The 27,158-nt window shown below is 33.1% G+C and overlaps 2 protein-coding genes across 5 annotated transcripts; one reads left to right on the top strand and one right to left on the bottom strand.

Moving 5' to 3' along the window:
* The first annotated feature begins 3,584 nt into the window (after positions 1 to 3,584).
* Positions 3,585 to 12,799, top strand: LOC111398805 (heat shock factor protein HSF8). 4 transcript variants are annotated; one of them, XM_023025908.1, is made up of 3 exons: positions 3,585 to 3,939; positions 11,374 to 11,953; positions 11,987 to 12,799. In XM_023025908.1, exons 1-3 carry the CDS (start codon positions 3,637 to 3,639, stop codon positions 12,616 to 12,618), a joined length of 1,515 nt encoding a protein of 504 aa, XP_022881676.1. In that variant the 5' UTR covers positions 3,585 to 3,636; the 3' UTR covers positions 12,619 to 12,799. The 4 variants fall into 4 exon arrangements, with proteins under 4 accessions (XP_022881676.1, XP_022881675.1, XP_022881677.1 ...); XM_023025909.1 differs by adding an exon at positions 6,868 to 8,020 and having other exon boundaries at positions 3,813 to 3,939; positions 10,729 to 12,799; XM_023025907.1 differs by having other exon boundaries at positions 11,374 to 12,799.
* Positions 12,800 to 13,649: 850 nt separating this feature from the next.
* Positions 13,650 to 20,886, bottom strand: LOC111398804 (syntaxin-22-like). The gene is made up of 7 exons (XM_023025906.1): positions 20,372 to 20,886; positions 17,750 to 17,843; positions 17,329 to 17,468; positions 17,011 to 17,085; positions 15,497 to 15,654; positions 15,316 to 15,416; positions 13,650 to 14,060 (listed from the first exon to the last, which is right to left on the bottom strand). Exons 1-7 carry the CDS (start codon positions 20,557 to 20,559, stop codon positions 13,995 to 13,997), a joined length of 822 nt encoding a protein of 273 aa, XP_022881674.1. The 5' UTR covers positions 20,560 to 20,886; the 3' UTR covers positions 13,650 to 13,994.
* Positions 20,887 to 27,158: the final 6,272 nt, after the last annotated feature.

Genomic DNA, 27,158 nt, shown 5'->3' with positions numbered 1-27,158 from the left:
ATCTTCAAGTTTCATTTTTTTGTGCTTATGCTTAAGATAATTCTTGAATTCCTTTCACGAAGTCGGTAATTTTTGAATCGGTATAGCAACTTGGAATGATTCATTGAGAGAAGTTCCTTTTGCATAAATATCACTACGTATCACTTGAAATTCTTGAACTTTGGAATATAACAGTCTTGTGTCAACTATTTTATAATTCAAAATTGATCGAAAACGAATTTTTTCGTGCTGACATTTTCAGTTTTATACTTGACATCCAAAGATTTCTACTATTCTTTTATAGACATCGTATTATAGTACACATTATATAATATATTGTTCAACCCATTAATTACGTAGTTTCTATTGAGAAAATTCGAAAGCTTTCATGCATCAACCACGACTAATTTCTCCATGATGATTTCATCCTCTTTGTATGAGGATACATCTTTTTTAAGAAATTTTGTTACACTTAATGTTGTCAAATAAAATAACATTTTTTGCTGCCAACACTTAAAATTTGATCCATTAAATTTCTCAAAAATTTCTACAATTAGATTTAAGAGTCTATTGTATGCTGTCATTTTTTATACAAAATCAAAAGATAAACAAATGACTAAAAGTAAAATGAACTAGAAAATAAAAATAAAAATAAATGTTTTCCAATGAAATTATGTAATTTTCTTAAAGCAAGCTAGTTAAATTTTATATTTTTTTTCGTGGTCATTCAAAATTTTTAATTATCAGCTTGCATGTAATAGAACAATTGAATCATCATTAAAAGATGGTGTTATGCAAATTATTGTCAAACGACTTTCTGCCCTATAATATTACTTGTTGGAATTTTCAGTCAACATTGTCTAGGTGACTGAATTAAATATTGACACCTAATATTGATAACCCAATCCTAAAACTATTTGGGGCCATTGGAAGTAGTCTAATTAATTAGAGTTGCTCATTGCTCGGTTTCTTACTCATTGGATGGTTTATTAGACTTGGCCCACTTATCGTATCCATATTGGGCTTGGTCTATTATTATGTCCTAAAATATCCTATACATGCTGTCCCTCTTTAGCTTGGTCATTCACGTGTATTTTTGCCTTATGTTTGAGAGAGAACAGGTTGTGCCCTCTTCCTTTCTGCTTTTGTTTTTAGTTGTCTCCTTTATTCTTCTTCTTATTCATTTTTTAGCTTGTGTGGCTACAAAAACACATTTTCTTTGTGCCCTAAGTGGGTACAATTATAAGCAACCTCAGTGTAGAATAGTCGAAGGAACTGGGTAGAGATTAGTGTATTGAGCTCAAAAATATACCTTGGTTGTCATCCTTACCCTTACATTTTTGTATCAGAGCTTGGTTTGGGTATTTTCTAGCAAGAGGACATCCAAATCGCATTTTTCTTCAAGGGACGAAACCTAAAATTGTCAATTTCGGCCAAACCAATCATCGGTTGGAGAAAATGGAGGCCATACCCATACTTAGCAAGCAGAGGCGATCCTTTTTGGGCAACATGTTAACGGTGCGATGGCTGACAACGACAGTGCTTGGGGCTCTAATGGTGGCGCATTTTGGCAAATCTGAAAAAGCTTTCTTCAGATAGTTTGTTCGTGATAACTTTCTCAACGTACTGATATCGTTAACTTCGTGTTTCAGGTTATACAACAAATTTTGGATGATTTTTCCCCTAGATGCTCGATCTGCGATCATTGATCAATCGCATTAGAACATTTGTTGAATCATTAGGTCGAATAGTGGTGGCCATAAAATAACATATCACATATCTCGATTTAACGGATCTTCAAATGTGGTCCTCTCTGGTAAATTGGTTTATCTCCATTAAATTTCAGCACTAGGGCATCATCATGTAGTGTGATAATAGGATTGGGAGTTACTGTGTGGGATAACAATTGCTTGTGCTAGAACTAAGAATTACTTGCTCTTACGTGATTAAAGTATTTATTTTGATAAAATTCATATATTACCTTTGTGATATACTTTGTGTGGAATTACTTTGGTTGAAATTTGTTTTGGTTGACATGCAATTGTTGCATCGTTATTAACGTTAGAATACCTTAGACCTAATCCATTCTAACATTCCTTTGATCTAAGATTGCGAATCTTACGAAACTCTCAGAATTTATAACGGTGTATATTGTCTGCAACCCTAAGACTATTCTATGTGGCTTAACTGTAATTTTGTGAATTTTCAGATTGATTCGCAAAAAATGAAAATTTTTAATGGAAAATGTGAATTTTCTATATGACAACAAAAGATGAGGTATTTTGATTTTTATCCTCGGTTCCTGGGTTGTTGGCTTATGCACCTCAACAAGATTCTGATTACCCAATTTCAGGTGATGACACATTCTTCCCCAATGGAGTCTTAAACTCTTCATATATTCTGATGAGTTAATTTGAATTAAATTTTGCGGCATATTTAAGCTTTTGTTGAAGCATTCTCATTTGCACATACAGTTCATGAGAAATTGAATATTTGTAATTAGTTGTGATGCTCTTTTATGTAAAGTTATTGCAATGAGTTTTGTATTATTTAAGCGAAATCTGGCTATAGGCCACTAATTCAAGAGTTTCTTCTTGTATGTGGATGAGAATTTTGTTTTCTTGATTTAAATTTGTTTTCTTAATTTGAAAAATAGAGTTTATGATGATGAGAAAGAGTGGTTTCGATCAATTTTTGGAAATTCCAAAAATTACTTAAGTGTTTATTTCCCTTTTTCGAATTTTTAAATTACAATTGTACCTTAAACATCTTCATTTTATTAATATAATGTATATGATGTAAGTAAATAAATACAATTTAATTCTCCACATATTGCATTTATTGTAATTTTTTTAAACTAATGTGATACTTTTTTCTTTTCGATTTCTTTGCCACAAAAAAACTTAACAAATTTTATTAATTTAAGTTCTTAAATTACAACAGTGATCGTACAACGCATGATCCCTCACTAGTAAATTGAAAAGAGTCAATAGAAGTTTACGAAGTCTACAAAAATCCATCACTTAAAATAAGTCTGTAAATCAAATATAATTCTTTAAATTATTTTGAATAAATATTAATTTTATTTATATTAGTATCCACTTGTTTTAAAACAATATTTTTGAAATTGAATCAAAATATGATTTTGTAGCCAAAAATAGGATCGAAACCTTTTATATTTTCCTACTTGGTTTTGTTGAAAATCATTTTTCTGGGGGTAAATTTTAATAAAAATTGCTGAAAATATACGATCCTTGTTTGTTGAGATTAAAATCAGATTTTTAGAAAATTTTGATAAAGTTGATGAAATATGTGGTTGAAAAATTATGGTTCTTATAAAATATATAGTTAAAATTAATTATTAATTTAAATTTAAATTTAAATTGAAGGGATTAAACAAGATATAATTAAAATTAATTATTGAATTTGATGATAATGACAAGTGACTTTAATTTAGAGTGTTGCTATTTACATTCATAGATTTTATATATTCATTACACTCTATATCCATCCTTATAAAAATATTAAAAAATTACTATTTTTTATTCACGTCAAATTTCAATATTATCCTTATTAAATTCATTTACCTAAACATAAGGCCTTTTTTGTTTTTATACTCAATTATTTGATTACTCTATCTATAGTGTGTATATATCAATGGAAGCGTCCTCTTCTACTTCTACTTCCACTTCTTCTTCGAAGACTGCAGCCTCCGGGGGCGTCGGAGTCATCGGAGAGCAACCGCTTCCCGCGCCGATGCCTCCGCCCAACGCGCCGCCGCCTTTCCTTGTGAAAACGTACGACATGGTGGACGACCCGAGTACTGACAAGATCGTCTCGTGGGGCCCTGGTAATAACAGCTTTGTGGTGTGGGATTCGGCCGAGTTCGCGAGAGACTTGCTGCCGAAGTACTTCAAGCACAATAACTTCTCCAGTTTTGTGCGCCAGCTCAACACTTATGTATGTACTTCCTTTTTCGTTCTTTTTGTGCTTATTTGTGATGTTTTCCAGCTGTGCTAGTTTATTTATTTGAGCTTATCCTAACCATTTTTCTGTTGATTGTTTAGTTTTTCATTGGAATGTTATTTCTACCTTAATAGTTGATCATAAATAGGCATATTTGAAGCATAATTTTAGGGTTTTTACCTGTAATTTTTCACATTTGAATTTTTAAGAGGGATTTAAATGTTTAGAATATGGAAATTAGGCTCAGGGGTGTTCTACTAGTAGAAATGGTTAATAGATTATTCTAGTGAGAAGGACTTGACACTGATGAACCTTTTTGTAGTATGACAATGAGCTGAGGAAATGTGAGTTGAGTACTCATGGTACTTTTCTTAGCGAGGTTTACTGTGGTTGGAGAAGTTTGGGGAGGTTAAATGCTCTTTGGACTTTTCTCTGTGATGTTGAAGTTAGAGTTTTAAGTATGGAGTTGGTATTCTATTACAGATTTGGAGTTGTCTGTTTGTCTGGAAAGGCATCCTGCATCTATGTTATTGGGATAATGCAGAGAATGTAAAGAATTTACAGGGACCATCTTAGAGGTCACTGATGAATAAGTAGAAGCTCCGTTGGAAAATTCAGATTTATGAACATCATTGCTGGACCATGGTTTTCTCCTTAGGTGGGTGGCATGGGCCTTCTGCCTATTTTTCTATTCAAATTTTCGAACTTGAACATGTGAATATGATCTTGTTCTTCCACCCCATTTTGTCTTCTTGGGCGGAGAAGTCTTTCTACTTTAAGGTTATGTAGCCTGATTCAATTCTGCTATTCTCTCTTTGGGTTTACGTGCCTTATGGTGGCTTCAATGTCATCAGGACTGGTCACATTATCTTTTATAGTGATAGTACAATTTAACGCTGCATGAGATTTACTCTTTTTTGCTGTAATTTTTCATTCAATGCCATGCTTATGCATTTGATCCACGCTGTTGTTTTGTAAGTTGCACCAGTATTGTTGAGGTAAGTATTTTTTATGTTACCTCTTGCCTGTGTGTAAAGCATTAGGTTCTTAATACTTTACTTGACGGGAACGAGATAAGAATGATGGTTGAATTAGTTATCTTTGTTATATATTAATTATGTCCGTAGTTATTGTGACTTTAGTTGGCAAAATTGTTTTCTGGATTAGATTGGATTTCTATTTATCTCTTCGTGGATGTCCTGGGATAAAAGTTTTCTTTCCGATGCAATCCGTTTGGTCTCTGTTGACGTATCTCTTAAATTTGTAGAAATTCTTAGGTACTTAGCATGATGTTTGTTATTTAAGTCGGTAAAAATTGAGGATTTTGACAAGCATATCATCAGAACTTTGTGTGTGTGTGTGTTTTTTTTTTATAATTGGAAGTGGTGGTTCATCAATGTCTTAATCAGCATGGCTTTTAGAAGTTAGTAAAAGATTGAGAAGTTGTGAGCCACATTTATGGAAGATAAAAGGTAAATAATATGCACTTATTCGAAATTCTCACAATGCTGGACATTGTAGTATGGGAAAGAGGTCCTCCATTTCTGACAATTTTATTTAATAAGTCAATTTGGGTGGTTTATTTATTCCTGTTAGTTTCTTTTCCTTAGAGTTGTATTACATTTTCCTCAAATAGAAATCTATGAAGAATCTGAGATGATATATTTCGTGTTTTCGATAGCCTTAATGTATTAGCTGATCGAGTGAATGTGTCAGTGACTTAAAATTGACATTTTAGGTAAGCAGAAGCTATGAGTTGACCCCAAGTGATAAATAAAGTGAACAGATGATGCTTGTAGGAAGATGGTTTCTAATCGCCTTCCACTTCACTCAACCCTTTTATATTTTTGATGCCTTTTGATTTTGTTCATGTTCATTATTATGTGAGCGTAATGAATATCTGCAAAAAACAATAAGAAACCAATGTCAAATAGAATGGAATAACAAAACATGCTGGTTTTGATATTGACATCACTAGGAATCAGCCGGATAACTTTAGAAAATCTCTCATGAAGTCTTCTACAATAGATTTTGCAGTTTGATTGGATGTGGGTTATGTAGTCAATGAATTTTGAATGGGTTAGAATTTTTTTTTGCAGAGAATACCTTTAGTGAATTTTTTTGGCAGTGTTAACTGTTAGGTGCTGATCAACAGTCCCTGAGGATGTTATTTTCTTAGTGGAATGGTGCTGGTTGTTTGTGTTGTAAGCAAATTCATGCTCTTTATATATGAAGAAAGAATTTGTAGAAAAGGCAAGAATCAGGGGAGAAGAGCTAGGATTGAGAAGTGTAGACATAATAGACTTCTCCTATTACCATGAAAATTAAGAATCCAAATAGGAAGCATAAAGATATTGAATCTTTTGATTTTGACAGATCATTCTAGAATAACGAAGACCCTTTTTGAACAAGTAAAACAACATATTGAATAACAGAAATTAAGGTCCACTGGCTACTGATGTTTTCCACGTCCAACAGTTACGAGAAGACCACACTATCTTTTCTTTAAAGACAATCCCAATAAAATTGATTCAATAGCTTCTATACACAATATAACTGACATTTCTTTCTAAAATTACTTCCAAATCTAACAAATTATAGAATTCCAGATTGTCCCTTTTTGTGTATGTTCCACATCATTTTCCCCTCCCCTGCATTGCAGAAAGCATGCTCCAGGTGAAATGGTGTATCATAATAGATATCAGCTATTGCTGCCGTATTTCTTGAGGTTTGTAGTCATGCATTCCATTGGAAACAAGGAACACTAGTCTTGATCCCTTTAATTCTTTGAATTGCTGAAGCTCATGAATTTGGCCATGTTTCCTGTCGGAATATCTTCCATGTTTATTTCGCACTCTTGCTTTTTCTACAAGCCTTCTAGTAATCTAAATTTTTTTTTCTCTTGATTTTTTGATTCTTCAGTAAGAACTTGTGAAGTTGCACGACAACTTCAACTGAAGAAGACATGAAGTTAAATTTAGAAGGAGAAATGAAAGATAAGTTGTTCATCTTCGTGCTCAATTATTCCCTTCAATATGAAAGCATTCATCAATCTATCAACAGACTATTGGAATGTTAGGATATGATTGAACAATGAAAGATCTTTACTTACGACCGGATTCCACGATTGATGAAGAGAAGGCTTAAACTTCTGCATAAGCTTTTCTTTCATTTCCAGCCAGCTTATTAATGAATGGAATTGTGACAATTACATGTCTTTATCAATGTGATACGAATATGATTGCGATTTTATGTTGAATCACTTGATCTAAAAACTTAAGGTTATATATTGTCACATGTATATCATTTAATTTATTTATTTTTTCAATATGCCCCCGTACATGTAGGCGGGTTACATTTTCCCAACAAAGCCTAGCTTGTATAGAATTCACAATGGATGGTAGTGAGACTTGAATCCAAGGACATTTACCTGCTTTGGTATCGTGTTTAACTAATTGATCTAAAAGTTTAAGTTGTTAGATAAGGACACGCGTATCTCATTTAAATATTGTATTCAACAATTTTCTAACAAATTTCAACTTTGGTTCTCGAACTAATTAAGCCAATTTGGGAACACCATTAGCTACTGCTCCTGTCAAATATGTAAATTCCACTATCTTCCAATACGTATGAAGGAGTTAGGATCTTTAAGCTCTGAAACTTTCCTTTCTCAATCAAATTTAAACCTGAAGCTTTTACACATCCTTTTCTTGTCATATAATGTTTTTCCCACATCCTTTACTTATCATATAAAAACCATTTGTCTTTCTTAATGTTTTAGGCTCAAAAATTAACTTTTTATACTTGGATTTTATTTAATGTTTCTTTTGAAGGTTAAGTGATTGCAGAGGTCCTGTGTCTATTGCTAAAGTTGTACGAATCTCAAGAAGAAACCAAATTATTGTCTGTTTTCTGATATTATGAAACTCAGAAGAAAAAACTTGTGATTGTGATTTTCAATTATGAAAGTTAAATGATCACTTGTTGATACAAGAAGTTACCTCCTTACAATTGGAAGAAGTTGCTGTTTCCATATCAGATATTCTCAATAAATCCTCACTACGTAAAAGAAGAGGTGAAACCTTTGAGATTATTATTATGACGTACTCTTTTTAATACGATACTTGACCGTGGTTTTTATCGGCTTAAGCTAGGACTACACCTTTAGCTTTTGGAACTTCTGGATAATTTTTTAGTGCATGTCCTGTCATGGCATTGAAGGTTATTGCAGGGCTGATTTTTATTTTTATAGGCATATTGATATTTAAAAAAAAAAAAAAAAGGGATCCTTGAGTCACATAAATCCAGTGTTATGTTTAGTTAGTGGACTAGCAGTATGCTTAATGCCATTCTCCTTTGAAATTGAATTTTATTTATCCTTCTGTAATGTGGGACTGAATGTAGGTGTTAGAGTTACCTAAATGTGAAATTTGAAGCCTTCTGCTATCTGCCTAAAAAATGTTGTGCTATATTTTTGAAGAGTCTGGATGCTTGCCTGGCTTGCTTTTGGTTTCACGTCAATTTGTAAAGCTTATACATTGCATAAATTTCCTTGGAGAAAGATCACTTGAATACTGTTTAATGTTTGACCTTCAAAGAAAATACATATAAAATTCTTGGACCAACTGGTGAAATATCATTTCATTTTTCATTCTTGTAACATGTAAGCTGGTGTGTATGATTTGCTAACCACTTTGGGAAATTTTTGAGGCAAACTGATACTCTGTGAAGGAATATTCTCTTTCTTGTGTCTAGGATTTGGGGTTTTGAATTGTGACTTAATGCTCTGAAGCTGTGTTAAAATTTAGTATTTGGGTTTGATCCATGGTTTATTTGTTTACTATATATTTGGTCAGGTTATTAATATAATTTTGCCGACTTTGAATTTCGATTTTTGCGCTAAGATGCAGCCTGGTTCCTCTCATCACACAGCACCTTCTTCTAACCCCTAACAGCCTTTCCCAGTAAAAGAAAACAAATTTTCAAAGGCTTTGAATCATAATTCTGTAGGCTTATGTCATTCAAGGTGATGAATAACATTGCATTGTGTTTATGCTCTCTATAAATTTGGTGAAAGCACTGCTCAGGTCACATTCCTTTGACACCTTTTACCTAGTGACTTCTATTATCTACTTTCGTCCATGTTACTGAGAACTAACTTCTAAATTAGCACTTGTTGCACATTAATTTTTTCTCTTAGTGCTGCCGGATAAAATCTCTCTGTTACTTTGTGGAGACAATGCCAAGGTTTTCATTTCTCATATTTAGTGGTATTGTTATGTGTTGACAAAGTTGGGTTCCACCTACTATCAACTTGCATTCGCCCACCTGTCCTTTCACTTTTTAGTTTTTTGGGGCTTTTTCTTTTTGGGTTTCCGGGAAAGGGGAGCAAGTTTGTTGGTTAATATGTTTCTATGACTACGTTGTGCTGAAACTAAATTTTATCTCCCTTCTTTCCCTGTCATTACTCATCTTCAAAACCAAAAAGAATGCATAACTTTTCACAATTAATTTTGCCTTGTGGCGTGGCTAATCAAACTATTGAAGCTTTAGTGGTTGAAAATTAGAATTCCTAATTTTACTTCAACGAGAGCAATCAATTAGCTGAAAGAAATGAAGTCATAAAGAGGTTCTCTTCAATGTGTTGTGTTGTTGTAATAAATCACTATGATTGAAAAAGTTTACAAAGAGAAAAACACGCCTCTTTTATGATGTTGATGTAATAGCTTAATGTTAGCTCCCTATTTATAAGACAAACTAGAGCAAAATCGAAATTTACAAGCACTTAAATTTCTAAGACAAAATATACGAGGATACAAATTCCTAATTTATCCTTAATGAAATTTTGGTCAGGGGCAGATCCCCGGGGGAATTCCCCCCCACACAACAGCCCCCATGGCGACCTCACTGTGGAGGTCAATCTGCATGTTGACTCCGTGGAATGATAGTAATTACTCCCCCCCCCCCCCCCCCCCCAAAAAACCCCCATGGCGACCTCACTGTGGAGGTCAATCTGCATGTTGACTCCGCTGAATGACAGTAATTAGGCTCCGCAACTTGACGCTAGCTTGGTTAAATTTTATTTTTTTTAGCTGCTTTATGCTTGTTATTTCTTTTGTCAAACTAGAAAAGGATCACATGAAGGCATGAAGGTAATGGATGCCTTGTGAATTTAGTGGGTAGAGTTGTCATTCGACAGTGAAGACACAAAGTGTCAAAGCTTGTATTTTGGTTATGGTGAATCCTAACTGAGTTTGTTTAACAGTTTCTTCTGAAAAGCCTCGTACTTATGTTGGAGGAGTGTAAAAAGAATTTTGTCTATGGCTTTAAGGCTGCAAACGGACTTGTGCACAGTTTAACAATAACTGTTGATTTCTGCACTGTAGTACTTCTCAAATGCAGCATTGCCTAAATTAGAATGAAAAGATACATGGATCATTTGTACATGCAGCTTTTTTATGTAATTAATAATTTTAGTGGTGGATGGACAATCAAATTGATGAGAATGATAATTTAAGCCTCGACTATTGAACCATGAATGTACCAGTTGAGCAACTCTTCTGGTGAATAACCATATGGTATTTGGTATGTTACCATTGATTGTGCTTGGAATATGTGAAATTCCTGCAATTTATTCTTCTCAAGATTTAGTGAAAACATCAGACACAGTTTATTCTTCAGCTCTTGACGTTTCTTTGTTTGGTTTACCTGTCCTTAGTCTCTGTAGAAAATTGTGGGAGATTTTGATTGTGATATGGTGTCGGTTTTGGGGCTTTCTGCTAGGTTCACGGAATGATGGAATGCGCTAACATATGTCACCGTGAAAAATTGGTATTGGTGTCCGAACTTGTGCAAAAGAGAATTCTTAAAAAGTGACGTATGGTAGTAGTTACATTTTAATTCTACCAGCTGAAAGGAACCAAAGACAAGATTTGGCGGGGTGTTAGTAGATTGAAGTACAATGGAAGTTGGGAAGTTAAATCAGCAAATCTTCACTTATCCATAACCATTGATTTTGTGGAAGCTCCATGTAGGATGCAATTGGTGCTTGTTTAGTGCTACACTATCTCATTGCTGAATGCACTGTTAGCATTTATGTAAGTTATAAAAGGTGGCTGAACAATTTTATGTTGCTCACTGCTTTACTATGCATAAGCTAAGGTGAAGAATTGATCGGTTTAAATGTGTATAAAATTTGTTACGGTTGGAAATGAACTTTGTACCTTTTGATACATCAAATTGAATATTATTGATTCAATTCATATGCAATAAAAGTCTGTCAATTATTGCTACCAGAGTTTGCTTTTTTTTCCAGTTCAGTTTCTTTCTGTGTTAGTTTCTATTTGTGTTTGAGATAAGATGCCACATGATGGTATTCTTTCGACAATTACACTACACTATTATCATTGGGTCGTTGTGGTCAAACAGGGTTTTAGGAAGATTGATCCAGACCGCTGGGAATTTGCAAATGAGGGTTTCTTAAGAGGTCAAAAGCATCTGCTTAAAAATATTAGTCGGCGGAAACCTGTGCATGGTCACAATCAGCAACAGCAGCAACCACATGGACAGAATTCTTCAGTTGGAGCATGTGTTGAGGTGGGGAAATTTGGGCTTGAAGAGGAGGTTGAGAGGCTTAAGAGGGACAAAAATGTGCTAATGCAAGAACTTGTCAGGTTAAGGCAGCAGCAACAATCTACTGACAATCAGTTGCAAGCAACGGTTCAGCGTCTTCAGGGTATGGAACAGCGGCAACAACAGATGATGTCTTTCCTAGCAAAGGCTGTCAACAGCCCTGGATTTCTGGCACAGTTTATGCAGCAGCAAAATGATAGCAACAGACGCATAACAGAAGGCAACAAAAAACGGAGACTGAAGCAGGATGGCGTTTCGGATGAGGATTCTGTTGGCTCCTCTGACGGTCAGATTATTAAATACCAACCCTCGATGAATGAGGCAGCAAAAGCAATGCTCAGGCAAATCATAAAACTGGATTCTTCTCCTAGGTTAGGCGATGGTTCATTGCCATCTAATGCCATCTTAGGCGATGGTGGCAGTTCTTCCAACGGTGTTTTGGGAGTGACTCTTCAAGAGGTGCCCCCTACTTCTGGACACTCGTCCATTCCAGTTACGGGTCTTAGTCCTCCTGCCGCAATTTCTGAGATTCAACCATCCTCCCTGGGTGCAACTTCTGAAATCGCAACCGCTCAATTTCTGGATGTAAGCCAACTGGTTGGAGCTCCAGAAGTTCCCCCTGTTACATTTCCGCCAACAGATGCTATAATGCCTGAGCTCTCACAAATTGTGCAAGAAAGTGATGTCGATGTCATGGCATCTGAAACAGGGAGTGGTGCTTTGATGGATCCAACCTCATTGGGACTGGATGACAAAATTCTGTTAGAAATTGGCGTCTTTTCTCCTGATTCTCAGATGGCGTGGGATAACTCCATGTTGGATGATATACCAGAGCTTCCTGGAGTGAGTGATTCCTTTTGGGAAAAGTTTCTTCAAAGCCCACCTCCAGCTGACACTGAGGAGATGGACTCAACCTTAACTAACGAACTCCCCGAGGAAAAAGAAACAAAGCCATTGGAGAACGGTTGGACCAAATCTCAGCACGTGGAGCAGCTCACGGAGCAGATGGGACATCTTTCATCAGATACCAAGAAAGATTGATATATTTAACAAATATACTTCTTAATATCTAAAACTAAGGTAAGTTCAAAAAATGACCTTCCTATTGACGTTTGCTTTTTTTGGGCAGACACTGAATGTGCGGTAACCTGTTTTTACTTCTTTTATGAAATTCAAATGCGAACTTTCATTACCAGTCTTTACTTTTGATCTCGTTTTTTCATATTCGATTGTCCTTCGGCTTTTTATCTTTGAATGAAAGGCATTATACGGGAGCTGTTCATTTATGCTAAAGAACGATGATGTCGATTATAAAGCCAGTCCTATCACATGGGAGGTACCTTGTGGTATTAAGGAACACGCAGGAGTCGTATCTGCTGTAACGTTTCTCTCTGCTATTGTTTCAGCTCTTCTAATTGTCAAGACGTCTATTTATCACTCACATAACACAATTTTTTGATGAGCTGAAACATTTCTGAACAATTTTTTTGTCTGAATGATTCTTAATGCATTAGCTTTTCAGATGTAGCATTTAGATTAAAGATAAATTTGCATGGAATTGTAAGGTAAAATTTTGGATAAATACATTGGTGTACTGCTTTGCGTTCGCATAGAATTTAAAGTTTTGAGCTGAAATTGGAAGAAGCCAGTTCAAATGGTCATTTGAATCCAGCAGTAAATGAGACATAATAATATATTTAACTTCGATTACGCTATCGATTGTGGGATTAATAGGGTATAGACTTCACATTTGGAAGCACAAGACGTGTCCAAATTGTCACCAAAGATATACATAGCTTCCTTTTTAAAGAATGATGAGATTATGTGGTCAATGAAAATGGATACAGGACTCTGTAATTTGACCCGATCGCAAAACTATACACAGTTGAACACACAATGCAATAGCATAATATTCGAGCTAAATTCAGTTTTGAAGTAAAAATATTTCTAAGATAAATAGAATAGATTTGCAACTTTTTGCGACGAAACGACACAAGTATACAAGACATTCAAGAAACAGTTTTCTTCCTATAAGGTTGACAACAGTCGAGACTTACCCAAAAGACTGGCTGTTCATGAAGACTGAAATTTCATTGCAAAATACAAAGAAGGTGATCCAAACCATAATCCAACTTTATTGACACTTCCCATGCATGACATGGCAATCAACGATCCAGAAATTGGAACACCAATATACAAATAGAACACACAATCTCCCACGCTGCATATAATTCAGATTAAATTATAGTGGAACCATATAGATTTTGTCACGAAGCCCCTTGTTTAAAGAAGCAACACACTTTAAAAGAAAGAGATATACTGTAAAACGACTTGAAACCACAAAGATCAACAGAAAAAAAAAGATTTCTTAAACCATCTCCTCGACTCTGGTTGACTGCATTTAAGAGCTCCACTGACTAGGCTGCAAGTACTATAATCACTATGAGAAGCACTATGCCAAATATCACCAGGAGTAAGCAAGTCTGCAAGAAACACAGTGTCAATGTTAATCTTTATTTATTGTATACGTTCACAGAAACAATTGTATTTAATGGAGTTGATGTACACGTGTACCCATCGGAAAAGGAAATAGTACTTTGTCCCATAAAAATCAATAATTCTAATTGTACAAAATTCCCTTACAAGGTTGATAAAAGATGTGTTGATAAAATCCAGACCATCGATTTCAAATGATTTAAAAACCTATTTTTAAAATGATTGGTGTGGATATTATTTTATCAAGTTACTTTGTAAGCCATGTTTATAAGTGTAGCACAGCATATGCTTTCTCACCTTTTTCATCTATCCCAAATTATAAACCACTTTCCTTGTTCATAGTATAGTCAATTTCTTAGCTTTCTAATATAACCCCTATTTAATGTGTCTTATTATGTACAAATATGAACTACACATATTTAAACCATTATTTAGTGTAAAAATACTTTAGGAAAAATATAAGAAAAATTTATATTTCTAACTATATTAATTATATTTTCTTAATCTGTATGAAAATGGAAATAAGCTTATCTTTGTAGGAGAGAGTTTCAGTTCCCAATTACCTTGTTCCTAGTAAAAATGACATTCCCCGTAATTGCAACTGAAAATGAGTACTTGTATGAGGGGAAAGGGTAAAGATGGGTTTGGGGAAGAATGAGGGCTGTGAGTTGTGAGTTTGAACCCAATTAAACAAGTCCAAGATTTTGCGAAGCCTTCTGTGCGGAGAATGAATTGTCTCCAAGACAGTATATACTTTCCTCATTATTATCCTTTGTTACTTTTTCCTCGCATCACACAGGATAATAGAACATGTGAACATTCACTTATTTTTTTTTCTAGATCCTGGATTTGATTGTACTATTGTGCTGCAAATGCATTTTGACACTAGAATAAAGCAACCAATGACATGCCTTTGGTCATCAATAATGTATCTTCACACAAGTATATCACAGAATATAACCCAATAACAAAATGAAAATCATTTGAAGGAATTCTCCAGAACCAGATATAGGAGTAGTTAATAACATTGATGGTAACTGAACTTATAATGAAGTTTCATGTTAGTCACCGAACTCTTTTTTGATTTGATGTGGTCATGAAGTTTGTTTTTGTTTCACTTTGGACACTTGGGTTAAAATCCGTTGGTTTTTCGTGGAATATGTGGCTTGACATCAACGCGTAATGCTTCAAATTTGTTGTCATAATAAATAAGATAATTACTTCCAGTGTTCTACAACTCACCAAGGACGAGTTAGATCTTTGGGTCTTAGAAGCTTTGACAAGTTGGGATTTCCCCTGTGCAGTTGCAGCATTAGCATTCTCAATGTTGGAACCAATATCATCTGGGAAGAAGAGAAGGATTACTTGTTAGTTATGTGGTTGGTAGATCGATGTGTAAATTTAATGCGATGCAAGTAATTACCAATCATAGCTCCTTGCTCATGAACTAGCACAGCAAGATCTTTGAAAATCTCATTCACTTCACCAATTTGTTGCTGTATCTCATTTATACCCTGCTCTCTTTCCTCTATAATCGCCTCATTGAAGGAAATCTCATTGTCCAAGAGTAAAACCTCCTGTCTGCAGACCAAAGCACATGGAAAATAAGCATACAAAATTTTATGGTATTATAAGTAAAATAAAGAATTTCCACCAAATAAGGTTTATTTTAGTTCGTACTATGACGTTGAAAGTAAAAAACAGAATGATGCCCTCTATTCAAAGATATTTCAAATTCTTCAACTGACAAGACACTAACACATGCTCACAAATATATAATATTTCAAAAGGTATTTCAAAATTTCAACTAAGATCTCATGCTTAAAGATCACAACACAAATGCATCATCATCCACACATTTCAAATAGTGTATTGAAGAAGGGTATTAACAGACTCATGAGAATGCAAACATACAGGAATGAAGATTGGGCCATTTTCACTAAAGCAAAATAGTGAAGTGTTTATTAACGGTTTAAATTAGAAATAGATAAAAATGAGTGGTAGATAAGTGGGTAGTACTTGTAGGAGGGTAAAAATGGCTTCAATATTCATAAATAGTTTATAAACATGAGCTAAACACAGGCTAATTGTTATATAGTACAGATCAAGGAAATTGACAGTCTTGACAAATTAATTATTCTTTAATAGCAGAATAATGAGAGTCTTTTGAGAGACAGTGGTATATTATATCAATCCTATTTCAACATCATCATGGCAGCATAATCATTCAAGAAGTCCATATAGTGAATTGCACAGCATGAGATTGATTTTCTTGAATTTTGGCATCCCAAAAAAATAAGTCTCTTAAGATTAAATAGCCAACCCCACCCCACCTTCCAAAAAAAAAAAAAAAAAAAAAAAAAAAAAAAAATTCACACACACACACACACACAACCAAATAAGCCAAGCAGGAGGCTGATAGCATTTATTCAGTCATCCAACATTGGCTCCACTGTTCATGAGAAGTTCACAATATGCCATCATGTTTGATTATTTTTGTTTGCAACTAATTGATTATTCATTTGACCAATTGTATTTAGGAAGAAATTAAAAAATGATCCAAGGGAAAAAGAAGAAATGATGTCTAGTATTTCATTTGCGCAAAGTTATCAAAGAATAAATGATTGGAAGAAACAGGAGCAATGTTATTACTGTAAATTATTGTTAGGGCATAATAACAAGATAATATAAAACAAATGCATTCATATAAATACAATATACGAATTGCATAACAAGCACATATTGTAAAAAAAGGTACTGCAAACATTTAGGTTATCAAGTTTAAATTCATACGATACATGAACAAACAAAAATAGCTTACGGTGAGCCATAGATCAAACTATTCATAAAAAGCATGGTTCATTAATCTTTTGCACCCATGGCTGCTAATTTTGGTGATTAAACAATTGTCAATAATTCTGCTTTAAGCACCTTTACCTTCTAGATTCCACGAGAAGAGCTCGCTGTTCTGGACTCTTATCCGCACTTACATCTATCTCATTAGCTACATAGCTGCAGAGAATAGTAGATGAAAAGATAAGCAACAGAAAAACCTTGCTTAGAAAAATTTAGGCAATACCCTACAAATGATATATATTGCACAAGTTTGAGCAGATAACCCATTAATTGCTCACAAGTTTCTGCAAATTGACAGCATTTATAGTCATAAACAATAAAATTATTGCAACTAGTACATTGAAAAATCTTAAACATTCGAACTTCTGACAGTAACATATAGCCATGAACATTGATTACCTCGAAGGAAGAACTGCCTGGGGAACAAAAGGAGTATATGCCGTCTCCCTCTCAGCTGCAAGCCGCTGCGCCTTCTGAAACTCCTTTAATACTGCTTGAAAATCTTTTGCGAGTTTAGCATCTGTTATTTTCTTGCTTGCCTACCAGAAAGAGAATAATCAGATCGATTATAATTGGGGTCTGGGGATTGAGGAAGAGAACTTCAACGCTCATATTTATCACGGTACAAGTGTCGAGCAACTAAAAACTTTCGCTTTCAATCATTTACTTTGATATTATACTCGTATACCTCAAATATAATCAAAAAGACATACAATACTAACAACCGTTGTAAGCGATAAATAGGACAAGAAAGAAAACATGATATGAGGGGTGGGAAGCTTTGTTGCCACATTAACGGTGAGCAAGGAAGCAAACTCACACTGACTTCAACATGATGATCTGTTTCACTAGCTTGCTTAAGTTTAGCTGAAGTATCCTTCACCAATTGTCCAATATGTAGCCTAGTTTTATGCCTGCAGTTGAGTAAAACCAATATAAGAGACAAATTTCCATTAAAATTGGCATTAACTGCATGGAAAAACATATGGCTGCAGGTGGATCACCATTCACAGAAACCCCCCAAGAAAGTAACTATATATAAACCAGTTCATACCACACAGTTTCATGACCAGTGATAATGAACTAATATTAGATACCCTGTTATATTTCTATTTGCATGGAATTTTTTATGTGTCATCACTGAAATGAATTCTCCTTCCATTTTAGGGAAAAAAAAAGAAAGTTCCAATTGAAAGCTGCTCTGAGGGGAGCAATGGTTGATAGAAAAAACATCAGCAAGTAGAACATGCCTCCAAAGTAGAAGCCAGGATACAAAGATCTAGAACCCCCAAGGAAGACAAGTTCGCAAAAACTTATATTTTGACTTATCAATCTAATCCTGATTTTTCCCCATAAGACCAATGCATCTCCTTGATTCCAAATTGCAAAATATGATGTCTTTGTTTCTACATGAGTTCATGTGCATGAAAGCCACGAAAAGGTTGAAAGAAGAGAAGAAGAGAAATTGAGATAAATCTGTTCCTTCAATAAAAAAAAAGACCATTTAGTTTGAAGTCTTTAAAAAGTGAAAGCTAGCTCGAATAATCAAATGCCGATGCATAATGAAGGGATTTCATTTGCAGATTAGCATAAAAGAATAAAATCCCATCGAGAAAAATGCAACCTCCAAAAAGGAGAGATTAACCTCAGGTGTAGATCTGACTCAAGTTAGAAAAGGTCTACTCAGAAAGATAATAACAAGAAATTTTTTTATGCATCTTAGTTTGATGTAGGTCTAGAGTAGAATCACCAGAAACCATCAAGACCTGCATATGAAAGTCTTCTCAAGCCCAGAATCTCTAGTAGTCCAAAAACCAATATCAAAAGGGGCTTTACAACTGAGACTCCAATAATAACGAAATGGCAGGGCTAAAAATTATCTATCAGTCGTTGAGTAGGTAATTATTTTCACGAAAAAAGGTTTCTTAAGTGACTTCCAAGCTTGCATGCCTACATATGATTGATGTCATACATAAAGTAGAAATCGATGGTATCAACCGCAACATACAATGTATACAATATTTCAAGTCCCTCAGAAAGACAACCACCTCAAGTTTCATCATAAAGTTAATGTGTGAGTTAAAACTTGCATCTTAGATTTGAATAAGCCCCGAATATCCATTTGGATGCATAAGCGCTTCTATAGACTCTACATTTGGCTAAAGTGTAATGAAGTGGTCGAGGGCAACTGCAAGCAGTACTTCATTCAACAAATTCATAGTTGACTCAGACCAGGTTGTGCCTTGTTCTCCCTTGGCTCTTAGGTTTCTCATAAATTTTTCATATGATTATAATTTATAAGTCATGATTATCTGAAGTTTTCAATATTTTCATCTTTCTCTTTAATAATGTTCAATAGAATGAAGACTTCATTGTTCGAAAAGATGAACCATGATTGGAAGGGGAAGAAAAAGATATGCAATTCAAATAGCTTTTGGAAACAATGAGATACTTATATATAAGATGAGAGCAAAACTGTTAGTATCTGTTGTGCACACTTTTATAGATTTGCTGCAACTTATAAAAGGACGAATACAACCACCTAGAATGTATTTTTCCCTTGACTTAATAAAGAATGTACACATAAATAGATGTGTTTGGGTGCATGTCGTTACTAAATGCTCAAGCCTGTATTCAAGTAATTTATAATATAAAATGATTTTTCCCAAAGTAATTTTACTTATTCAGTAGTGTCATTATTAACTTTTTTTCTATATTTTTTCTCCTCTTAATCGTATATTCAATTAGAGAGAACCAACTCAGTAATCGAAGTGCTGACAAGGAAGTGAAATCCAAAGAGCCCAAGGGCATGAGAATTATAAAAGCAGTAATCAACAACCAGATGCTGCCGATCAGTAATAACAGATCCAATACAAGGTAGTAAAATTCCTAGCTTTATTTAACAGACCCCATAACCTAACATCCTTCCTTCTAGCAGCTAGGACAAAATCTCCATGAACTTTGAGTACCAAATCAAGCTCATTATTTTTCATAGTTACACTGGCCAAACTTACATCAATTTCAGGGAGCCCTTCCTCGGAGAGTCACTTTCCCTTTTTTCCTTCCCTTCGGATCTCCATCCCCACCATCCACTGAAATGGCAACACCTTCCTAACAATTTCTTTTCACACGATTTCTTATCCCATAGAATTCCTAATTCTCCATTAATCATACATAGCTGAAGAAGCCATCAAAAATTTGTAATTTGTAATTATAATGCAATAGCATATGCACTTCAATAGATCGCCTTCATATATCGTATTTCACCTCTAAGTCACAGTCCTCGCAATTTAAACCCTAGTTCCAATCCCACGGTAACAACCTCTATGCTAAATTAACTTACGCCAATTGGACAGAGAAATAATGATAATTCACTAAAAAAACACAAACGTCAGCCTCATTCGACAATACGAAAAGTCAAAGAAAATAAAATATTCCTCACAGCTTTTCACGGAGCTCAGGTGTATCCTTAGGGGTACCAAGTGTATTGACGAGGCGCTGGAAGGTGGATACGGCAGTATTGATCTGGAAAATTCCCGAAGCCACGGCTTGGGTCGGATCTTGCTTCCCATTTATGTAATCCCTACGGGACCCCAATCCCCGACCAGATTCTAGATCTTGAAAACTCATCTCTAATTAAATATTTTCTCAAACCCAAAAATCGAAACTATTCTCGATGCAATCCCAGCAGAATTCTGGACGTTTTTCAATAACAGATTATTTGAAACCAAGAAACAAACCCTAGAAAAATAAGTTTGAGAAATTCTGGAGGGGAATTGGGATTCCAGCTGTAAAAACTCAAAATTAGGTGAACAGGAGTATAATTGTCGTTGCTGGGGAGGGGAAATTGAACGGAAATTAAGGAGGGGATTGATGGGTGAAATGGGAATTGGAATGGAATTGAGGATGACAATAGAAATTTGAGTTTTGTTTTCCTCTTTTAATGGGGAGAGAATCAAAACTAATATTAAAAAATTAGTTGAACATTGAGCCCCAGTGGGACCAATAGTTAATTTTTGGAAAATATATATCGCTTTTTTGGTTCGGAATAAAATTCAATTTTAATCCAAATCAAAGTCAAACGATCAATATTTATCATATTTTTCATGAGTCGCACTATTTTTCAATCGCATATTTCAAAAAAATTTATCATAATCTACTAAAAAATTTAAGTTTAATCTTCACCTAACACCCTCATAGTTAAAAAATGAAAAAATTAAATTTAAGTACAAAAAAATTTATTATGAAAGTGTGGTTTAAAATAAGTTAGAGAAAAAAAAATCTTAAAATAATGGTATACAAATAGGGCTAAAATCAAAGGTGTGTTATGCTTTGGTCACCAAAATTTTTATGCTACAAATTAGAGTTTGTTTAAGTTCTTTTTTAGGAGAATGTATTTTGTAATAATAATAATTTTTAGAAAAATGTATAGTTATAGAATTCCAAAAAATAAATGAATTTATGTATAAAATATTATTAAAGAAATGTGTGATTAAAAATGATTTTGTGAAAAAATGGGGCTTAGACGCTTAGTCATGTTTGATTTAGCTCAGCATTTTCAAGAGACTATCTACTTTTAAAGAGCATATTATATAATTTATAGAGAATCAATAAATATAAAGAGAAAAAATTATTAGTCTATTTTCTCAATTTGGCCCATACAAACCAATGTAAATATATATGTCAATGATCAAACTATTATGTGTCAATAAATCAGAAGTTTATAAGGACAAGCAACTCAAATGTTTGTTTTCCAATCTAGTAAAATCCCAAACATGTATTGTGCAATTTGGGTCTCAATTTAGTATAGTAAAATAAAGTTCCTATCGATGTAGCAATTTTTCGACATGGCTAACTTTTCCTAGTTAACAATTAAGTTATTGATGAAATTTAGTCCTCGTTTGGTTTTTATTTTTCAAGTCAAAAAATCAATTTTTGAATCGTTACTTCCAATAGTTAGCCATCATTTTTTACTTCTTTACTCACAGATGAGACCACCTTTCAAGCTAACTATCAAAAAATTGATTTTCATAATCAGCACCAAATAGACTCGAGTGACGTATTCTACAACAAAAGGAAAGTTAAGCGCTAACTACACAAGGTAAACTCCTTTTCACGAGGAGGGTTCCTTTACTAGTCACAAATGTGACAACTATGCTCTCGTCCTTACATTGCAAGGTTGCAACTATAAAGAAAGGGCCGCACTAACCAAAAAAGGGAAATAAAATGATGAGTGACCAATATAGGCACACCCATAAATCTAGAGCCTAAAGAGATTTTTAACACTTCGAGCCCCATTTAATTAAAAAATAGATTTTGTAATATCAACTTTTTTTGAAGAATATGTGATTGAAAAATAGAAAAAAAGGATTGAATTTACGTTTAAATTATTTTACTAAGAAAATGTGTTATTGAAAATAAATTTGAAGAAAAATGAGTTTTGGAATAATAGGCTCAAGCTGCTTAAAAAATTCAAGACAGAGAGTGTGTGAATTGATAATTTAACAATTTAATTTTCATGCTTACTATTTAACTTTGAAGATAAATATATCGATCTTTTAATATTTCATTATAGCTACGTCAATCTTCAGTTCTTGAAACAAATCTCATTTAAGTCCATGTTTGATGGCTATTATTTTGAGAAAATGATATTGTAATAGTGATTTTTTGGAGAACGTATTGTTAAAAAGTAGAAAAAAATTAGTTTATATGTAAAATATTTTATTATATGAATATAGAGTTATAAATAAGTATGCGAATTAAAGAGTTTTGTTCAAAACAAGACAAACAAGGGCTAAATCTTGACATGATTTTAATATGTCAAGTATATAAAATTGAATTTTGAATGGTGGTAATTTAATGAAATTTTTATCAATATATATCTCCCATTCTGGGATCGTTTGTAAAACATTTAAACAACTACTTTACGACTATTGTAAAATCTCTATAAAAAAGAAAATAATGTTGGGATCGAAAAAAATTTATTATTATGGAGAGTTTATTAATCCATCAATAAATGAATTATTAATTTATAGAACATTTTATATTTTTATAGTCTGTATTATAGTTTATCATAATATATGTAGAAATTTTGAAAAAAAATAAAAATAAAAATCGACTATTGTGAAGTTCAAAGTTTATTCTGTAAGCAACAAAAAAGACACATACATACATACATTAAAGATGAAATATCAATGTACGTGCGTTGGCTTCAAAGTTTAATATTTTGGAAGATTAAAATATTCAAATTATTTCATGAACACATGGAACATAATTTCTACTGTCGTTATTTTTAACTTTAATACCCTCAATTATTCCAAATTTCACATATTTTTCTACCATGGCATTTCATTTGAAAGGAGTTAAAAATCTACATCGAGATAGTTTTGTTTTATAAAATATTTCTTGAAAAGAGGCATTTAAAATCGGTAGTAAACTTAAATAATTAATTGGCACAAAATTAAAAAAATGCCAAATTTAATATGTGCATTGTAGAAAATTAAGATAAAGCTGAATTTGATTTGGGTGCAAAGAAAAGGCAAACGACTTTAGAAAGAGAGGCAAACTTTTATAAATTTAAATAGTTATTATTTTATATATTCATTGGGCTTTAAAGAATCTTAAAAATATTATAATTTTATGCATTTAGCGAGAGTATTAATTTTGTACAATGATCTAAGTCGTGATCGAAGAATTTTATTATTTAAATGAGATCATTAATTTATCGAATATTTATTTATCGATATTATAGGCTAAAGAATATTTAGGGTGAGAGAGGTAGAAATTTGGATTGGAGAGCACGATGTCGCGGGAGTGGCGTGCCGGCAACCTACGGTGCCCAGGTGTGCCACGTGGATTTAGGCTGTCTCTCATTTTTATTTTATGTTTTTTATGTCATGGGCAGCCTTCCCTTTTTACCCAAAATAAATAAAGCAATAAAAAGGAAAATGATGGTCCACTCATCCTTTATTTTTATTTTTTTATAATTAAAACGATTAAATAACAATAATTAATGTCCTTATTAAAGCAACTCCAACGAGACATTGTATCTGATGTAAAACATTAAGGGGGTGTTCGGGAGTGATTTTTTACCTCAAAAATTTGATTTTTTGATTATTATTTCACTATTTCAACATTAATTTTTAATTTTTTCTCTCACAGGTAGCTCTCACTTTTCTTCTAATGGTCAAAAAATCAATTCTCAAAATCTTTATCAAACAGGACTTAAATATAGTGTAACGTTTTCTCCAACGGTATCTGTTACTGATCATACAAATGATCCACATGAAAGTTTCATCTTCGTACACGTGGCATTGGTTCAAGAAGGGATGTGGAAGATGTCAACTGTCAAAGCTGTTACATTGGACGTCGAGGTCGTCTCACTATGACTCAAGTGGTTCCAGCTTTTGTTCATTAGAAGTGGGTTTATCGCTCTTCTGCCGAGCTCTATAGCTTTCGAAGTCCTTGACACGCAGAAGAAGGGTCTGATTATTACATCTTTGGAATTGATTGATGTAACATTCTCATTAAATAAGTGTCAAGAATGTCAGCCTAAGGATATAGGGTGGTTATCCCCTTATCAAATGTCAATCAATACAATTAATGTTAGATAGAATTGATGTAACAGTAAGGTCTGACAGATCAAGCCACGTGAATTGAATCTAACAGTAACCACGTCCGCCTGATCACTAGATATAGACAATTCTTGTATCATTTAAATAGAGGAATCTTTGAACTAAGAAAAAGGGAGAGCATAATATATTTAGCCCCCGTTTGGCCCTCATTCTCATCTCATTCTCATTCTAATTCTTTTTTTCTCTTATTTTCAACTACACAATCTTCTATAAAATATTATTACACACAAATCAAAAAAATTTCATTCTTTTTCAACCACACATTTTTCAAAAAAACACTACTTCATCCATTAAAATTAGCTAAGAATGGGGGCCAAATGGAGGCTTATACAAAGTGGTCTACTGTCATCATCATCTTCTTCTTCTACAAATATATGTATTTTTTATCAACATATTACTAAACACATCCACATCCACATGTGTATTGTCTTCAAACAACACTTATTGGCCATTTTAGGATGTCAATAAATTGATGCCAAAATATAGTGTAATTTGGTGTAATACTGTTCATTTGCACCAAGTGTAAGAATTTTAATCTCATTTTACCCTTATTCACACTATATAAAAATTGTTTCATTTATCTATGTACTCATTAATATTTCGTATTATTAATTTTAATTGATTCCTAATTATTTTAATATGACGGTTATTTATGTTTAATAAGTAATAATTATTTCAATAATAAAGATTTGATCTCCCACTTACAGTGAACAATATAAAAATTTATTACTGCTGATGTGACAGAAGAACATTACTTACGGTTCTCTATAACAGTCATACATTCCGAGAATCACAGGTAAGATTCTCTCTATCACGTCAACAATGAGAAGTTTTTATCCTACCTATCAGAGACGAGATTAATTCTATTCAACAATAAATTAAAATTGTTTATTACAAAGTCAAAAGTTACAAATTTGATCAATAATAAATTAGCACTAGAACAATGTGTGTATATATTTATTAAAAACATTAATTAAAGTACAATACACATTTAACTAAAAACAACAATTTATTTTACTCCATTTAATATAATTTCTAATTTAATGATTTTTGTAATAATATAATTTGTAAAATAACATTTGGTATAAAATAATTCAACGTCTATTTTAGTGTAAAACCATCTTCAGTGATCAAATTTTTTATGTAAACCATTGGAGATGGTCTTATAGGCATCGAAGTTTCAGACTCAATATTTTTTATATTAGAAATTATTTTTTTCCTCAATCAGCAGCACTACCTTACTATTACTTTTGTCCATAAAGATATACTTGTTTTTATTTTCACACAAAATAAGAAAATGTAATTAACATAGTTAAATATAAAAAAATTTCTTACATTTTTTCTAATATACTCTTACATTAAATATTGATTTAAATACGATTAGTTTATATTTATTGATGAACAAGATAGAAAACTAAAAATTATTTATACTTTCAATAAGGAAAGTGGCATATAATTTGTAATAGATGAAAAAGGACACCAAGCATATCTTTATGGGACGAAGGTGTTATCTCATATGTATGTAGATGACTCAGCCAATCGACACAATAATATTTGTTTACGCACATATATTAGTGGTAAATTTTTAACAGATTTGGAATTCTTAGGCTAGCTTCGTTGAAAATGACATGACTTGCATTTAGGATTAAGCACAGTTCGAGTTTCGTTGATTTTGAACTAAGCTCGAAATCGAAATCGACTTCGTCGGTATGGGTAAATTCCAACCCAAATCAACTGTTGAAATCAAACAAAACCAAACTGTTTTGGTTTTGTTAGTTGGTTTGAACATTTTATGTTAAAAAAATTTACTAGTTATTTTGGGTTAAAATTCTATATATATAAATCCAATAGTTAACCAACATAGAATTACATCAAAATGAAAAGTATGGCTACAATCTAAATTTAAAATTTACAATGAACAATTCTTCTTACTTTTATTTTCTCTTGGAATTTAAACTTTTGATAGAAAAACCTCAGATGTTAAATAAATTGTTTGAGAAAGAATAATATTTATGTTTTATTATTTTATTTTTAAAATTTAAAAATATGAATTTTAAAATGAAAAAAATAAAAAATGTATTAGCAGGTTGGGTTGTTTGATTTTTTTAATGATTAATGTTAATCGAATCAAATCGATTTTTTGGTTAAAGCGATCCATTGACTCGACTCGATTTGGTTTGGTTTGGTCGATATTTTATTTTTTTGTCCACTCCTAACTTGCACTGGGTTTCATTAAATTTGAGCATTGGAACCATAGTTATTAAATCCGGATCGGATCGGCTAGTCTGACCGGAAACTTGGTGAATCGGACCATGGTCCGGTCCGAGTCTCATGAAGGGACTGTTCAGCATTCAAATCGATTTAAGACCGGGTGAACGGACCAGTTTTAATAGAGAACCGGTAAACCGGTTTGAATTAACTCGACGATTTACTGTAAATGACCTAATTTCAATGTTATGGGGAATTGATCCCTTGACCTTTAGCAATCAACACTTGTTACAGACCACCGGGATATAGTTGGCAGTTGTCTTAATGCTTCATACTATAATATATATCACTTGTTGTCAAGAATTTCAACCATTCCATTACACTTCT

Source organism: Olea europaea, chromosome 8, assembly GCF_002742605.1.
Source record: "Olea europaea var. sylvestris chromosome 8, O_europaea_v1, whole genome shotgun sequence".
Taxonomy (NCBI): domain Eukaryota; kingdom Viridiplantae; phylum Streptophyta; class Magnoliopsida; order Lamiales; family Oleaceae; genus Olea; species Olea europaea.
The sequence above is the reverse complement of the archived record's forward strand: the minus strand, read 5'-3'. Positions and strand labels throughout refer to the sequence as shown.

Coding starts and splice junctions, on each gene's coding strand:
- LOC111398804 (XM_023025906.1), bottom strand. CDS start 20,559: ATGAGTTTTCAAGATCTAGAATCTGGTCGGGGATTGGGGTCCCGTAGG. Junction 15,655..17,010: donor CTTCTCGTGGAATCTAGAAG/GTAAAGGTGCTT, acceptor TTTGGTCTGCAG/ACAGGAGGTTTTACTCTTGG. Junction 14,061..15,315: donor AAAGATCTAACTCGTCCTTG/GTGAGTTGTAGA, acceptor TGTTTCTTGCAG/ACTTGCTTACTCCTGGTGAT.
- LOC111398805 (XM_023025907.1), top strand. CDS start 3,637: ATGGAAGCGTCCTCTTCTACTTCTACTTCCACTTCTTCTTCGAAGACT. Junction 3,940..11,373: donor TGCGCCAGCTCAACACTTAT/GTATGTACTTCC, acceptor GTGGTCAAACAG/GGTTTTAGGAAGATTGATCC.